Source organism: Gouania willdenowi, chromosome 17, assembly GCF_900634775.1.
Source record: "Gouania willdenowi chromosome 17, fGouWil2.1, whole genome shotgun sequence".
Taxonomy (NCBI): Eukaryota; Metazoa; Chordata; class Actinopteri; order Blenniiformes; family Gobiesocidae; genus Gouania; species Gouania willdenowi.
Window position 1 is genome coordinate 37,074,909 of NC_041060.1, and position 18,648 is coordinate 37,093,556.

The 18,648-nt window shown below is 39.3% G+C and overlaps 1 protein-coding gene across 5 annotated transcripts in view; it reads left to right on the forward strand.

Moving 5' to 3' along the window:
• Positions 1–18,648, forward strand: part of LOC114478736 (5'-AMP-activated protein kinase subunit gamma-1-like) — a 95,824-nt gene that overhangs the window by 34,632 nt on the left and 42,544 nt on the right. For all 5 annotated transcript variants that reach the window (XM_028471937.1, XM_028471941.1, XM_028471938.1 and 2 more), the window contains exons 7-9: positions 5,903–5,948; positions 8,753–8,807; positions 8,883–9,009. In XM_028471937.1, the coding sequence (XP_028327738.1) occupies positions 5,903–5,948; positions 8,753–8,807; positions 8,883–9,009 (228 nt within the window). The remainder of the gene's footprint in view (positions 1–5,902; positions 5,949–8,752; positions 8,808–8,882; positions 9,010–18,648) is intronic.

Here is an 18,648-nt window from a genome sequence, read left to right on the forward strand (position 1 = left end):
CATATTAACACACACACACACATATTAACACACACACATTAACACACACACACACATATTAACACACACACACACACACATATTAACACACACACACACACATATTAACACACACACAACACACACCACACACACACACACACACACACACACACCTATTAACACACACACATACACACACACACATATTAACACACACACACACACACATATTACACACACACACACACACACACACACACACACACACACACACACACATATTAACACACACACACACACACATATTAACACACACACACACAAACAGTAACACACACACACATTAACACACACATATTAACACACACACACACACAGTAACACACACACACAGTAACACACACATATTAACACACACATATTAACACACACACACACACACAGTAACACACACACACACACACATATTAACACACACACATATTAACACACACACATATTAACACACACACACACACACACACAGTAACACACACACACAGTAACACACACACACACAGTAACACACACATATTAACACACACACACACACACACACACACATATTAACACACACACACACACACAGTAACACACACATATTAACACACACACACACACACGGTAACACACACACACAGTAACACACACATATTAACACACACACACACAGTAACACACACATATTAACACACACACACACACACACACATATTAACACACACACACACACACACATATTAACACACACACACACATTAACACACACACATATTAACACACACACACACACATATTAACACACACACACACACACACACACAGTAACACACACACACACAGTAACACACACATATGAACACACACACACACACACACATAATAACACACACACACACACACATATTAACACACACACACATTTTAACACACACACACACGCATAATAACACACACACGCATATTAACACACACACACACACATATTAACACACACACACACACACACACACACTCATATTAACACACACACACACGCATAATAACACACACACACACACACACACATATTAACACACACACACACACACACACACTCATAAAAACACACACACACATAATAACACACACACACACGCATAATAACACACACACACACATATTAACACACACACACACACAGTAACAAACACATATTAACACACACACACACAGTAACACACACATATTAACACACACACACACACAGTAACACACTCATATTAACACACACAGTAACACACACATATTAACACACACACACAGTAACACACTCATATTAACACACACACACAGTAACACACTCATATTAACACACACACACAGTAACACACTCATATTAACACACACATATTAACACACACACACAGTAACACACACATATTAACACACACAGTAACACACTCATATTAACACACACACACACACACACACACACATATTAACACACACAGTAACACACACATATTAACACACACACACAGTAACACACTCATATTAACACACACATATTAACACACACACACAGTAACACACTCATATTAACACACACATATTAACACACACACACAGTAACACACACATATTAACACACACAGTAACACACTCATATTAACACACACACACACACACACACACACACACACACACACATATTAACACACACAGTAACACACTCATATTAACACACACACAGTAACACACACATTTTAACACACACCCATATTAACACACAGTAACACACTCATATTAACACACACACACAGTAACACACACACATATTAACACACACACACAGTAACACACTCATATTAACACACACACACAGTAACACACTCATATTAACACACACAGTAACACACTCATAGTAACACACACACATATTAACACACACACATACAGTAACACACTCAAATTAACACACATGTCACGGTCTGTGGTGGGTATGGACCCAAATGCAGGGAAAGATGGAGGCAGGAATAACGTTCTGGGAACCAGTCCATGTTTATTAACCCAAACAAAAGTAACTTCAATCCAACGTGGAAGGAGGTACAGGGAACAAAACGCAGCCATACTGTGTCCAGACACTCAGCTAAATAGTGGAGGAGGCCTGATTGGGAATGGGCCACACCTGGGTGGAAACAAGAGGGAGCTAATCAGTCACCAGCCAAGCACACACACATCACTGAGGGGTGGAGCCACAAACAGGAATCCCTGAAACACAGACGAGAGTTAACACAAACCAAATAAACAAAGACACAACAACACACACAGTAACACACACATATTAACACACACACACATACACACACACACAAATTAACACGCACACACACACACACTCAGTAACACACACACATATTAACACACACACACAGTAACACACACATATTAACACACACACAGTAACACACACACACATATTAACACACACACACACACACACACAGTAACACACACACATATTAACACACACACACACACAGTAACACACTCATATTAACACACACACACACACACACAGTAACACACATACAGTAACACACACACAGTAACACACACATATTAACACACACATACACACACACAGTAAAACACACATGTTAACACACACACACAGTAACACACACACACACAGTAACACACACACAGTAACACACATTAGTAACACACACATATTAACACACACATATTAACACACACATACACACACACAGTAAAACACACATGTTAACACACACACACAGTAACACACACACACACAGTAACACACACGCACACAGTAACACACACATTTTAACACACACACACACATTAACACACACACACACACACACACACATACACATATTAACACACACAGTAACACACACATTTTAACACACACCCATATTAACACACAGTAACACACACACAGTAGCACACACATATTAACACACAAACACACACACACACAGTAATACACACACAGTAGCACACACACATTAACACACACACACACACACACACACACACACACAGTAAAACACACACACACACACACAGTAACACGCACACACACACACACACACACATAATAACACACACAGATTAACACACACACACACACACACACAATAACACACACACACACACACACACACACACACATAATAACACACACAAATTAACACACACACACACACACACACAATAACACACACATCAACACACACACATACAGTAACACACACACACACAGTAGCACACACATATTAACACACACACACACACAGTAAAACACACACACACACACACACACAGTAACACACACACACACACAGTAGCACACACATATTAACACACACACAGTAAAACACACACACACACAGTAACACACACACACAGTAAAACACACACACACACACACACACACACACACACACACACACACACACACACACACACACACACACACACACACACACAGTAGCACACCCATATTAACACACACACAGTAATACACACAGTAAAACACACACACAGCAACACACACACACACACATACACACACAGTAACACACACATATTAACACACACACACACACACACACACACACACAGTAACACACACACACACACATAGTAACACACACATATTATAGTCTTCAACATTATACAGACTACAGCATTATACAGACTACATCATGTTACAGACTACATCATATTACAGTCTACAGAATATTACAGACTACATCATATTACAGACTACATCATATTACAGTCTACAGAATATTACAGACTACATCATATTACAGACTACATCATATTACAGACTACATCATATTACAGACTACATCATATTACAGTCTACAGAATATTACAGACTACATCATATTACAGTCTACAGAATAATACAGACTACATCATATTACAGTCTACAGAATATTACAGTCTACAGAATAATACAGTCTACATCATATTACAGACTACATCATATTACAGACTACATCATATTACAGTCTACAGAATATTACAGTCTACAGAATAATACAGTCTACATCATATTACAGACTACATCATATTACAGTCTACAGAATAATACAGTCTACAGAATAATACAGTCTACATCATATTACAGTCTACAGAATAATACAGTCTACAGAATAATACAGTCTACATCATATTACAGTCTACAGAATAATACAGTCTACATCATATTACAGACTACATCATATTACAGTCTACATCATATTACAGTCTACAGAATAATACAGTCTACATCATATTACAGACTACATCATATTACAGACTACATCATATTACAGACTACAGAATAATACAGTCTACATCATATTACAGACTACATCATATTACAGACTACATCATATTACAGTCTACAGAATAATACAGTCTACATCATATTACAGTCTACAGAATAATACAGTCTACATCATATTACAGACTACATCATATTACAGACTACATCATATTACAGTCTACAGAATAATACAGTCTACATCATATTACAGTCTACAGAATAATACAGTCTACATCATATTACAGTCTACAGAATATTACAGTCTACAGAATAATACAGACTATAGCATATTACAGACTACAGGATATAAACCCCATACTGGACCTCCTGCAGTCTGCATACCATCCCAACAGGTCCACCTTGGACACCATCACTGCTGCCCTCCACACTTCCCTCTCTCACCTGGAGAATAAAGACTCCTACTTCAAGATGCTCTTCAGCAACTACAGCTTAGTCTTCAACACGGTCATTCCCCTCATGCTCACCCATAAACTGTTTTCTCTCGGACTTCACTCCACCCTCTGTGACTGACTGCTGGACTGTTTGACTGACGGGCCTCAGTCTGTCAGGATTGGGAAGAGGACCTCAGCCAGCATCTGCACTAATGTTGGCACCACAGAGGGTTGTGTCCTCTACACCCTGTTCACCCACAACTGTGTCGACTCCCACAAGAACAACACCATCCTGAGGTTTGCAGACGACACCGTAGTGATAGGATGTATCAGGCCTACAGGAGGGAGGGGCCAGTCTGATGACATGGTGTGAGGAGAACAACCTCACCATCAACACAAACAAGACCAAGGAGATGATAGTGGACATGAGGAATGAGAGGCGCTCTCACCAGTCACTGTCTATCCTGAAGGTCCACATCAGTGAGGACTTCACCTGCTCCTGGTCCTAACACCACACAGCTGGTGAAGAAGGCTTCAGCACCTGTATTTCCTGAGGAGGTTGAGGAAATTTGACATGTCACCAAAGGTCCTCACCAACTTCTACAGCTGCATCATTGAGTCCATCCTCACCAGCTGTATCACCATGTGGTACGACAACACCACTGCCATGGACCACAAACACCTGCAGAGAGTGGTGAAGACAACATCTCTCTGCAGAGCATCTACAAGTGCAGAGTTCACAGGAGAGCTGGTTCCATCATTGAAGACCCCACACACCCCCAACATGGTCTGTTCACAGTTCTACCCTCAGGATGGAGGTACAGAAGTATGAAATGCAGGACCACCAGACTGAGGAACATCTTCTTTCCCTCTGACATCAGACTCAACAGCCAATAGGATTTGATTTATTTCACTATTTATATTTGACTTTTCTATCTTTTCTGCCTTGTACATATTTACCTTTATTACTTTTTAAATGATTATAATTATTGTTACTATACTTTTCTCTTTATTTGTTTTCTTTGTTCTTGTTTTTTTGTGTGATGATCAAAATATAGATTCCATTGTACAGAGAAAAATGTTTCTTTACTGTATTTACTGTACACATGATAATAAACACACACACACTGATCCAGATGTGTGTGTGCAGGTGCAGATCTATGAGTTAGAAGAACATAAGCTGGAGACGTGGAGAGGTGAGTCTTTCTACTATAGATCTATAGATATGTTTATATTAGATCAGCAGCTCCTTCACTGACAACAGGAAGGTGAAGTTGTTTCTTTACAGTTCTCATTGTAGCTGCAAACCAATCAGGTTGCAGTTCACAGGAAGTGATGTAAGCTGAACGTGGAGGGTCGTTATATGTTCAGGAAGTCCCACACAATTCAGTCCAAACAAATTCTGACATTTTTATTAATTGTTCCTTAATTATTAAATATTCACTCTGTAAATGTTTAGTTTGTTCTGATCGATACTTTATAGATATAGATAATATAGAAAAGTAGTTTAATATTCCAATAAAGAGTAACATTTATACTATAAATTAAAACACATCAGATTATTTATTAATTCCCACAAGCAGTTATGAACCAATGAAAATAGTAAAATAACTATATGTTCATATTTTCAGAGCGTGTGAGTCTAGAACCAACGCATTCTTAATGAAGCAGCAATCAGTGGATTTTCTGCCTCTTTTGATCCAACTACATTTGCTAGTTGTGATGATGTTGACACTTTTATGACAAACTTTAATAGCCACTGTTTGACTATTAGACACAGTAGCATCAGCTAAAAACACTCCAGGCTCTAATAAGAAACCTTGTCCGTGGATGAATGAAGCTATTTTTAGCTTTAGGAGAAGCTGCCGGAAAGTGGAACGGTTGTAGAAAACCACTAAACTAGAGGTGCACAGACTCCATTTAAAAGAAAAGATAATGGAGATAAAAGAAATAATAAAGCATGCCCGCTCTGCTTATTTCACTAATCTTGTTTTGCGATAAAGAGAAACCCCAAGGTTTTGTTCAATACTATTGAAAATCTTGTTGCACCATCATCGTCCCATGTGTCTGTACACACACAGGAGGACTGTAACCATTTTTAAACTTTTTTGTGAACAAAGTACAAGACATCAGGGATAGTATCACTCCTCCCTTGGGTAGCTTGTGCAGTGCATCAGCCCCTGTGAGCTCATGGTCCTCCTTCACTCCTGTCAGCCTACAGGATGTTCAGGTTTTAGTAGAAAGATGAAACCCTCATCGAGCTCTGTAGACATTGTGATGATGTCACTGACTCTGGTCGTTACACAGTTTTAGTTTGACTTGATCTGATGCTGCCTTTGATACAGTAGATCATAGTATACTGGTTGATCCACTTACATCTGAGATGGTTTTCTGGTACTGTTCTCCAATGGTTTACCTCTTATATTAATAGAAGAACCTTTAATGTTACTAATAATGATGTAATGTCTAATATGTCCAACCTGTCATGTGGAGTAGCCCAGGGCTCTGTTCTGGTTCCTGTTTAGTTTTTATTGTATCTGATGCCTCTTGGTCGTTGATCCATGGTTTTAAAAATATATCTTATCATTTTTATGCTGATGATATCCAGTTGTACTGTTCCTTTAATGACTCAGCGTTTCACTTTTTATCAGAGATCTTAGACTGTATATCCTGTATCAAAAACTGGTTGTCATCAAATGATCTCCAGATAAATTCTAATTAAACATAAACTCTGATCATGTGATTAAAAGTCTCTTGGTGATCTGGGCTCATCTGTTAAACCTTGTGTTTGATCAGTTCATGTCTTTGGAGGGTCACTGTCATCTACTGACTAAAAACTGTTTTATCATCTGACAAATATCTCTAAAGTCAGACATTTATGATTAAAATCAGATCTAGAACTGGTCATACACACATTTATATCATCACACATTAACTATTGTAATTTTAATGTTTTAATAAGTCGACCCTAAACAGACTCCAGATCGTACAGACGCTGCTGTCAGACTTTTAACTGGTGCTTCTAGAACATCCCACATTACCACCATTCTTTCTACTCTGCACTGGTTCTAGTGAAGTTTAGAATAAACTATAAATATTAGTTATTACATTACATGAGCGTTACACGGTCAGACCCCTCAATATATCTCAGACTTGTTGTACCCCTACACTTCAGGGTGAAGTCTTCAGTCTTCAGACCAGGGTCTCCTAAAGACCCTAAAAATGACATTTTCAGGCTTTGGCCCCCAGAATCTGGAATAACCTGCACCAGTCTCTGTGGTCACTTTTAAAAACTGTTGAAGACTTTACTTTTCAGAAAAACTTTTAGTTACTGGATTTTATTTATTTATTTATTTATTTATTTATTTATTTATTTATTTATTTATTTATTTATTTATTTATTTATTATCCTTTTCTGATGTTTTATTATTCTATTATGATGTTACACTTGTATTTTCACCACAGCTCTGTTCAGCACTTTGTGATTTTATCTGCAAAAAGTGCTTTATAAATAAATTTCTTACTATGTGACTAATCATTAGTGATGTGAACAGTCTATGTTCATAGCTCTAAGCTAATCACATTACAGGGAGCTGAGACATATGCTAAGTAGTTTACTGAACATGTTCCAGACCCAAACACACACTGACTATTTAGAGGAGCTGACATGTCCACCAGATAGGATGTATAGCAGATCTATTTCTGTAGGAGGAGCTTATTACTGTACCATATTTACCTTTATATGTGATGGAGGTACAGACATATTGGAAGATGAACATAAATAAGGACACACCCCTCACTATATTATCCATATCTATAAAGTAATGATTGATCAAAGATCAAACTAAACATCTACAGTGTGAATATTGAATAATTAAGGAACAGTTGGTTAAAAAGAACATTTTTAAAGTGTGTGTGACGTCCTGAACATTAGTTCAGTGTGTCAGAGGAAAATAAAGATACTAAAGTAAACCATTGTTTTTTCTCCAACTCATTACAGAGGTTTACCTTCAAGCTACGTTCAAACCTCTGGTCAGCATTTCACCTGAAGAAAGGTACGACACACACACACACACACACACACACACACACACTGCTAATGCTGTGTGTGTGTGTGTGTGTGTGTACAGCCTGTTTGATGCTGTTTACACTCTGATCAAAAACCAAATCCATCGTCTTCCTGTCATCGACCGCGTCACTGGGAACGTTCTTTACATTCTGACGCACAAGAGGATCCTCAAGTTCCTGCAGCTGTTTGTGAGTCGTGCACTTCCTCTTCCTTTTCCACTTCCTCCTCCTTTTCCACTTCCTCTTCCAACAATTTTAGATTAAAAATGTCAAAACTGAGCTCTGCAAATATTGTGTATTTTATTTGAAATTTGGTATTTGGAGGGTCTGAGATACAGTATCTACAACTGAATTACTGTAGGTGTTTAATGTTTTTCTATCATTTTTACTTTGTGAAGAGGGTTGAATTTAATGCTCTAAAGCAGTGATTCCCAACCAGGGGTACACGTATCCCTAGGGGTACGTGAACACATTGCAGGGGGTACGTGGAAAAATTAAGAATTTATTTCCAAAATAACACAAAAGTCCGTCAATAAAATGGTGCTTAACCAAGGCTGTAAAGTGAAAACTATATTTTATACGGACCCACCTCAGCCTCAGGGCTTCTTTCGTGGTGAAGTCCTGGTAAATAACAACCCGTTTACAGCGACACCAGAACAACACACACTCTGAGGAATTTTACAAACGTAAGTTGTCGGAATTTAAGTCAAGACAGACCGTAATGATGAAAGCCACGAGAGGCTCTTACGTCGTATCTGCTCGTGGAAAAATAAAAAAATCTTCACTCAATGGTTGAAGAGCTCGTTCAGTTATGACTGAAATGATGATTGACAACAACACTGTGTCTGACTGATGATATGTTGGTTCATATCAAGTGGTGAAAAAAGGTGGTTTTACAGCTGGATGAAATGTGAGTGTGATGATCATCTCCTTCACTCGTTACAAAGATGTGTCGGACATAAACGAGCATATTTCATTTTGCAAAAAGCTGAAAGGAAAGATAAATGTTCCAGATAATAGAAAGCTTTAAAGAACCTGCAGTCACATCTGTACTGACGACGTGTGAAGGGACTTTTTGGACAATCCTGACATTAAATGGTTGCTTTGTGTTATTCACTACAAAGAGCCTGATTTAGATGCTGTTATGGATGATGCTGTGAAGATGCTACATTTCATCCAATCCCAGCCACTGAATCACAGACTGTTTGAAAGTCTTTGTCATGAGAACAACACGGAGCACAAACAGCTGGCTGTACCGTGGGAAAACACTACTCAGACTTCATGAACTGCTCAGTGAACTTTGTGTGTTTCTCACACAACATCTGCATCCTCTGGCTGTGGTGTCTGAAGATGCTGAGTGGGTGGGGCGCCTGTCGCTGATGTGTTTACCAAACTGAAGGAGCTCAACCTCACATCCTGAACATGTTTGACAAAGTTAAAGGATTCACTAAAAAGCTCAAACGATGGGAGAAGGGATGTGATGTCACTACTGATGTTGTCAGGGGTCAAACTGGTGCTAACACATCTGTCCAATCTCTGCACAGATTTCAGCCAGTATTTTCAGGACATTGAAGAAAAGTCAGAAAGTTGTGATTGGGTGAGGAACCCGTTTATTGTGAGTGAGAACAAGGCTGCAGGAGCATCTGATGGAGTTATCATCAAATGACCCACGATGAGAAGACATTGACTGAGTTCTGGTGTGATGTGGAGAAGGAAAACATGCACTGATTGAGCTTTTGGTTCTATTTGTGTGTGTGAGGTGACCTTCTCAGCTTTGACCTTCTCAGCTTTGACCTTCTCAGCTTTGACCTTCTCAGCTTTGACCTTCTCAGCTTTGACCTTCTCAGCTTTGACCTTCTCAGCTTTGACACATTCAAAGCAAGCAGAGGAGCAGACAGATGTGGACAACCGCCTGGTAACAGATGTTTCTACGCTGCCCCCATAACTATCAAAGATTATGAAAGACAAACAAACTCAAGTGTCTCATTAAAAGTACAAATGATACAGTGAGTTTAAATTCCAGTTGTTAAATGTTTAGTTCTTGATTTTTAAAGTTTATATAATTGTTTAAAGTATTCAAAGAAGCTCCTTTTGTGGTAAATGTCATAAAAGTTATATATAACAGGCAGGGTAATTATTTGTTTTGTATTTATTTATTTATTACTTTTCTAATTTCAACTTTATTATTTTTCTTTAATAACAATATAATCATAATATATTAGTATTAATAATACAGTATTAATAATACAAATGTTTACTTTAATATTATTTCTTATATTTATCATTTTTGTTGCCTTGAAAAAAACCATAATTTTATGTTTATTTGAGTTAAATAAGAAGATAAAGCCTGAATATTAATTATTCAATTTCAGATGATGAAATAAAATGACGTGTGTTAAATATTCAGTTGTGTTATGTTTTACTTTTGGAGAATCATGAACACGTGTGAGTGAGGGGGTACTCATGGTATGACTGAAAGGCTCTAGGGGTACACGTTACAACAAAGTTTGGGAACCACTGATCTAAAGGGCCAGATTTGGCCCCCGGGCCGAACCCTAACCCTTTATCTCCGTTAACCAAACATTCTCAGTCAGACAGAAGCTGTCCTATGAATCATGATATCAACTCACTAAGATAATCAGAGGGGTATTTGATCAAACCCAGCTCCAGGTTAAGACCAGGTTTAACCTAAGAGTCCGGCCCCTCCACTGTTTTTACAAATGTTACCTAAAACCTTTGAAATGTCCTTATTAGTAGATCTATGCCGAACAAGAGGCATTATTTTGCACCATATTCTTTTTATTAACTTTTAAAACTGGGACTACTTTACCGTTGTAGAGCCTATGCGCCACCATGTTGAAATGACATAATTGATTACGTAAATCGCACCTTTAGTCCTGAGTTCCATGAGGTGAAGCATTCAGGATCATTTAGCAGCTTTTTCACTCAAAATAACTTGTGCAGATTTAAGTTGCTCTAAAAATCAGTAAAAGTTAAAAAAAAAGTCAATGTAAACCTCTTTTGTTTACCAAAATTTGATAAACAAAATCCTTGAGCTGAAAAAATCTGTGATCGCAGGGGGCGACAGTCCCATCTCTGCTGTTCCATAAACGTGATGAAGAAGAGAAGTAAAGCAAAATATCCAGATTTAAACCATTAAACCAAATCTTTAACCATTTGAACACCAGTTCTTTACAGCAGACAGATTCTACTTGGGTCGGCATTAATGAGCAGCAGTGGATCCTGGTTGTCTTCTTCTCTTCAGAAGTAGCTCATGGTGTCGCTCTGCTGCTGGTATCATGTTTTTTTTTTTACTTTTGATAACATTTCAAACATCTTGTTCACATCCACCACAGTATGTACAGCAGATTACAGTACAACAGGTACATGAACAATAGCACATATAAGATCACCTTATTGCAAAGAAAACAATAAGTAAGAAAGAAAGGAAGACAAAGAAACAAACAACAAAAAATTAAATTAAATAAAAATACAGTAAATAAATAAGGGAGGGGGGGGGGTCTCCTTATTGAATGAGCACTTTTATCATGGGGTTCCACCTTTTATTAAAAATGTGTTTTTGGAGCCTCAGAGAGTAGATTATCTACCCTACATTCTTTGGATCCACAGACGATGAGTAGGTGGCTCCTCCTCCACAGGTTATGAGTAGGTGGCTCCTCCTCCACAGGTTATGAGTAGGTGGCTCCTCCTCCACAGACGATGAGTAGGTGGCTCCTCCTCCACAGGTGATGAGTAGGTGGCTCCTCCTCCACAGGTGATGAGTAGGTGGCTCCTCCTTCACAGACGATGAGTAGGTGGCTCCTCCTCCACAGGTGATGAGTAGGTGGCTCCTCCTCCACAGACGATGAGTAAGTGGCTCCTCCTCCACAGGTGATGAGTAGGTGGCTCCTCCTCCACAGACGATGAGTAGGTGGCTCCTCCTCCACAGGTTATGAGTAGGTGGCTCCTCCTCCACAGACGATGAGTAAGTGGCTCCTCCTCCACAGGTGATGGTGATACATTTTAGAGCTGCAGTCAGAAAGATTTACTATAAATACTATTCCTACTGGTTTTAGTCCAAGTAAGATCACTTGTGGATCTTTGGGAATATCAATACCAAACACATCCTTAAGACCCAGAGAGACCTCCTCCCAAAACTGATCTAATTTAGAGCATGACCAGAACATGTGGGCATGGTTCCCTACAAAGTCTCCACAATTCCTCCAACACTTATTGGACTGTGTTCTAAACATCTTTGCAGTTGTGTGTGGGGTCTCAAAATATCTTATTACAACTTTCCATTTGAATTCTCTCCAAATATTAGCATGTGTTACTCTATGGGCTGCAGAGCACATTTGTTCCCAATCTTCTTTTAATATTTCTTTGTGTAATTCAGCTTCCCATTTAACTTTAGGGTGTTGTGAGTTGGTCTGGTTCATGGGTAGGATTCTCTGGTGCAGACACGATATATAGGACTCTATTCCTGTAGGGCTAACCACTTTGTTCCAGTCCTTGTGTTTCAATAAATGGTGTCTTAATTGTAGGTATCTAAAAAATTCTGTAGCTGGAATGGAAAACTCATGTCGTAATGATTTGAGAGCGTTCAAGTCACACAGTTGATGTACATACTTAAGCCTAAGTGTTGACCATCTTTTAAAACCTGCATCCAGTTGGGCAGGTAGGGAATCATTCAGAGAGCCAATGCTCATCACTGAAGAGAGGAGTCTAGGTAAAGTAGATTGTATTTCTTTCCACATTTTTAAGGTGTGTCGGGTCCATAAGCCTATTTTTAATGTCTTTAGGAGACAATCAAGAACAAGGTAGAACAGGTAGAGACTGTTGGCATTGGGATTGTTCAATATTTATCCACCGGTATCTACAGAATTTTTGATCCATACTGGTAATGGTTTCAGCTGCGCTGCCCAGTAATACATTTTTAAGTTTGGTAGGGTTAAGCCACCCATCTTCTTGGGAAGTTGCTTTGTATCCTGCTACACTATTTCTGGGCAAATTGGAGATAACACCGACTAGTGGTCTGGTAATTAAATACGAGGCCATTGTTGATCGGGAAGTTTTTGGTCAAGACCGCTGAGGATTAATCAGTATTAAGGCAGACAACTGTGGAGTACACCGCGGCTAACCCTGCTATCAGCTGTTTTGTGGCTAACAACTGTTGCCATGGCAACAGTTGTTAGCCCGTTGTCCGCCCGTTGGCAATGGCCAACGGGCGGACAACATCTGCGGGTGATTGAAAAGGAGGCCTCTAACCTATCACTACAGGTGAATAAACAGTGGAAATGCCACACAGGAAGACCAATCAGAAGCCGGAGGAGGAGTATGTGATGCTCAGTCAGGTAAACAAGCTGCTGAGCCAGCAACGGGAAACTTTCATGGTGTTGTTGCAGCAACAACAAGGTATCTTTCAAGGCTTTGTAAAGATGCTAGTTCATTCTTCAAACACAAGGATTGATGGGCTTACAAAGGACTTGCTGAGCATTAAAATAAGCTTGGAATACACGCAAAAAGAAGTTGACGATATCAAGGCGAATATGGCTAAGCACACAGAAAAATATGACGCTCTGCAGTCCGATGTATACAAAGTGTGCGACAGCCTGCTGACTGTCACTGATAAGATGGAGTATCTAGGACAGTCAAGAAGAAATAACATTGTCATTGATGGTATAAAGTAATTGCCAATGGAAACTTGGTCCAAAAAGTTGGAATTTCAGCAAGTCAAGCTGGAACGGGCGTATCGATACGGGCGTATCGCACAGGGAAACCTGGAGGTGACAGGCCAAATGTTGCAAAACTGCAGAGGTACAAGGACCATACAGCCATCCTTCAGCGCACAAAATCATTGCAAGGTATCAACATCTAAATCAACGAGGACTACACAGATACTGTGAGAAAGAAAAGGAAGGAGTTGATGCCTGAACTCAAAGCCGTGAAGCAGAGAGGAGACATCACCTAATTGCGGTATGACAAACTGATCACCTATCCACGGTCGGGTACACTAAAGCTACCCAGTGACACGGAAAAGATGCTATGGAGGTGGAGTTGTAATCTATGTTCAGAGTCATCTACCGGTGAAAATAAAGCAGGATCTGATGCTGCATTCTATTGAATTTATTTCAAAGAATTAAAGCGTATATTCATTGGGTGCTTGTTACGGCCGTCGCGGTATTATTTAGTGTTCAGTTTGTGCTCTTGTTGGTTGTTTGCAGCCTGGGTTGTGTTTTGTGACAGACGTCCTCACCAAAGGAACAACTTTGGTGACGCTTACCAGGATTGGTTGTGGTGGGCTGCCCGGATTGGCTGAGGAGGATGTCACCACATTCAAAATCCCAGCGCTGCTATCAGTCCGAAGTTCACCAACCTTGACAGCGGCAGCATCAATTTGGTCCATATGAAAACTTTGTCTTCGAATCCGTCTGTACTTCTGTGATTTCTGTTTGTGAGGTAGTGAATCTTATTTTGGTTAAGCTTGTAGAGGAGCTGAAGGAGGCTATCTACCTGAAAGAAGTGGAGTTGCAGATGAAAACTCGAGAGGTTGAGCTGATGCATCTCTGCATAAGTGCGATGGAGCTCGAATCAGCCCGTAAATCCTTGCCCACGTCACTCGTATGACCCACTATTCCACTCATGAATAGTTTGACATCAGCAGACACGTTGCATTAGTGCCCCCGTTTAGAGAGAGTGAGGTGGATTCATGCTTCATACTTCATTTAGGGATTTGAAAGACCTACAATCGATCCTACCCCACTTCTTTTGGCCAGGTTTAAATGGTGATGTGACTATTGTGACTATTTGCGGTTGACCTCATTTGGAGACATGATTTATTGCTCTGGTTGAATGGTGAGTCCAGTCAAAGCTTGATGATTTTATAAAAAAAAAGGATTTATTATAAACTAAATGAAAAAGAGTATAGAAGAAGAAGTGTCCCATCCTGTTGGGAGGAAAGGCGGCAGGATGGTCAAAAAGCTCCGGCCAGAGGAAAAAAGCAAGACTGACTAAAGATCACACTTTACACACACATTTCTACCCAATTCAACTGTTCTACCCCCACCTTGAGAGATAAGAAGGAAGCAGGGAGGAGGTCAAGTCAGTTTGTTCTGTTCGTTCGTAGATGGCGTCACCCGGTATCTGTCCTTGATAGTGTGTGTGCGTGTATATCTGCATGTGAGTTTGTGTTTGGCCTTCACTGTGGATACAATTAATGACCAAATCAAGAAACGAAATTATTATATTCCAGTAGAATAACCTTGGATCTGCCTTTGCTGTCTTCCAGGAAGGCAGAGACAGGTCAGAGGTCAGGATCTGAGAGCTTTTCAGATCCTAAAAGGTGCTGCTGCACAATCACACAATAGTTAGGTGTGGGTTAGTGAGCTTTTAGCCATGCTAGCTCAATGTTATCTGTAGCCCATTCACACGTGAGTGGGAAAATATGAGGCTGAAAGAAAAGCAGGAAGTATTAATTCGATTCTCTTTTCCTGGAGCAAGGAGAAGCATAGCTGGAGTTGCAGTGATTCTCAAACTGTGGTACGTCTACTACCAGTGGTACGCTGATACCTGGTGAGAAGCAACAATTTGAGAACCACTGTTTACAAGGACATGCAAGTCAGACGGAGAAGTGTGGAGTGTGATTACATGTCTTCTCAAGATGAATACATACAATTGGGAGACATGGAGATGTGAGAAAGCTAAATAAGTTTAACCAAATAAATAATATTTATTTATTTAAATTGTTTGTTTTATTTTTCTTTGCTATCTCTTATTTGTGAAGGAGAAATCTTATTCTATCCTTTATTTATTCTGAATAATGTTAACACTCCACACCTAATAAAATAACCTAATTCTTTATAGAGCTGAATTTGTCAGTTTATTTATTTCATTATTTTCTCATAATTATTATTTGAGATGTAATTTACTTAATTTTGAAGGTCAATTGGTGGCAAAATTGTCTCCTATTCTGTGTCTGAACCAGAGTTAAGCAAGATTTTTGGCCCTTTAAGGTTAGACAGAATTAAAGTTAAGTTGAGTCGAACAATCATATTGTCTTTTGCTCTCTGTATTTATCCCATTCATAGGAGTGACGAGCCCCAGCACGGTTTGGAGAGCTTCCTTAAATGCTTGGAAGTTACTTAACTTTAAACTATCTCTTATATCAATCAATTATCAAGAATTTCAGGAGGACCCTTTTTAAATCTCAGGCGACCCAGATTGGGCCACCAACCCAATGTTGAGAACACTTAATTTTTCCCTTAAAAGTGTCTAAATCCAGTGAAGGTGTTTTATGGTCTTGCACGCTAAGTGCTGGTGGAACAAGAAGAAAATGGTTGGAGGGTTTTGGGGTATATCATTTTCCTATGATAAAATATAAATCAAAAATCAGAGGGACCTTGGCTCCTCCCTTCCCTTTTTTTTTTACACAAGAATGCATTTGGATTCTTAAAACCATATGATAAATATCATTGGAAAATCACTTATCTGATCATTTTGGATGTGTCTCTGTTTTCCTCTCTCTTGTGTCCGCCTGCCTTTGTGCCCTCCAGCCTCCTCGACCTCCTTCTCCTCAGCCATAAAGGTCAAAGCCAGGGTCAACTGTACGCTCCCTTTGGAAATTTGAAGATTTGTCCCCACTTTCGCAGTTGGATTGGAAGTCTCTGTAGTCTCTGGAATAGATATTATGTTAGAACATCCACAATATGTCATATTGTCACGTGTCTATTTCAATCTATTTCCCCTTTGCTTCCCAGTTACAGTTATGGACAATACTTGCCTTTAATTCTCATCCTTCATCATAAGAAGCAGTGACCAGGCATGGCGGCGAAGGAGGTAGGATCGGAGTCGAAAAGGCGGTGGCATTTTCTATTCGGAAACACTCAGAAACAGAAAGAGAGGAAAACATTAAGACTTAAATGAATAATTTAAAATATCCCTTTTCTTTAGTTGGATTTGATTCGTCTCCTTTGAGTATACAGCCAGCGACCTGTATATTGGAAAAAACAACACAATAACAAAAACTAAGACGAAGACATAGACAAGTGCACACAACAACGAGTATACACATATAACAACAAAAACATGGACACTGAACATGAACAGTAAGGTCAGTCAAGGTCAAAGCCAGTCATTCCACTAAAAGTGGTATCATATATAAAAAACGTCGTTTGGTGTTTTTAAACACCCAGAAAAATAACCTTTAAAACCTGGTAAACTTTTTAGAAGGCCCAAGGCCTAAAACCATAGTTCTTTTAACAAGCAGCAGTGAGATCTGAACACCCCACTACATGATTGGCAAAAACAACCTGATATTTTATTGTGGAGTACGTGCTTAACTTCCTGTTTAGCTTCATTTTCTCTGAGCTCATTGATGCGTCGTGCTCCGGTGTCTGTCAGAAATAGAAGTCCTGTGTATATCTGGTGGAGGCACCGGACTACCACATCTGTGAAGGAGCAGACACGCCACAGCGGACCTGGTGGAAATTACCACATAGACTAAAGTGGAAACCTATCAGCTCTGGTGACGTAACGCAGCGGAGCCGCATCCAGTGGAAATTGGGGATAATTCCATGGCGTGAAACAATGCAGATGCTAAGTTGGTTATGCTACTGTTAACTTAATTCAAGTACAGCATTTCTGTAAAATAAAAAACAGAATAAATTTAACCTGTTGTTATGATTTAATGTTATTTAAAAAAAATTGTTTCGTCTTCTTTTAAAATGATATAAAATAAACGACCTGTTATTTCAGCCACTGTTTGTTGCAGAAAAACTTAATATTGACACTAAAACATTTAGCAAATATATCTAGTCATTGTCAATCTTT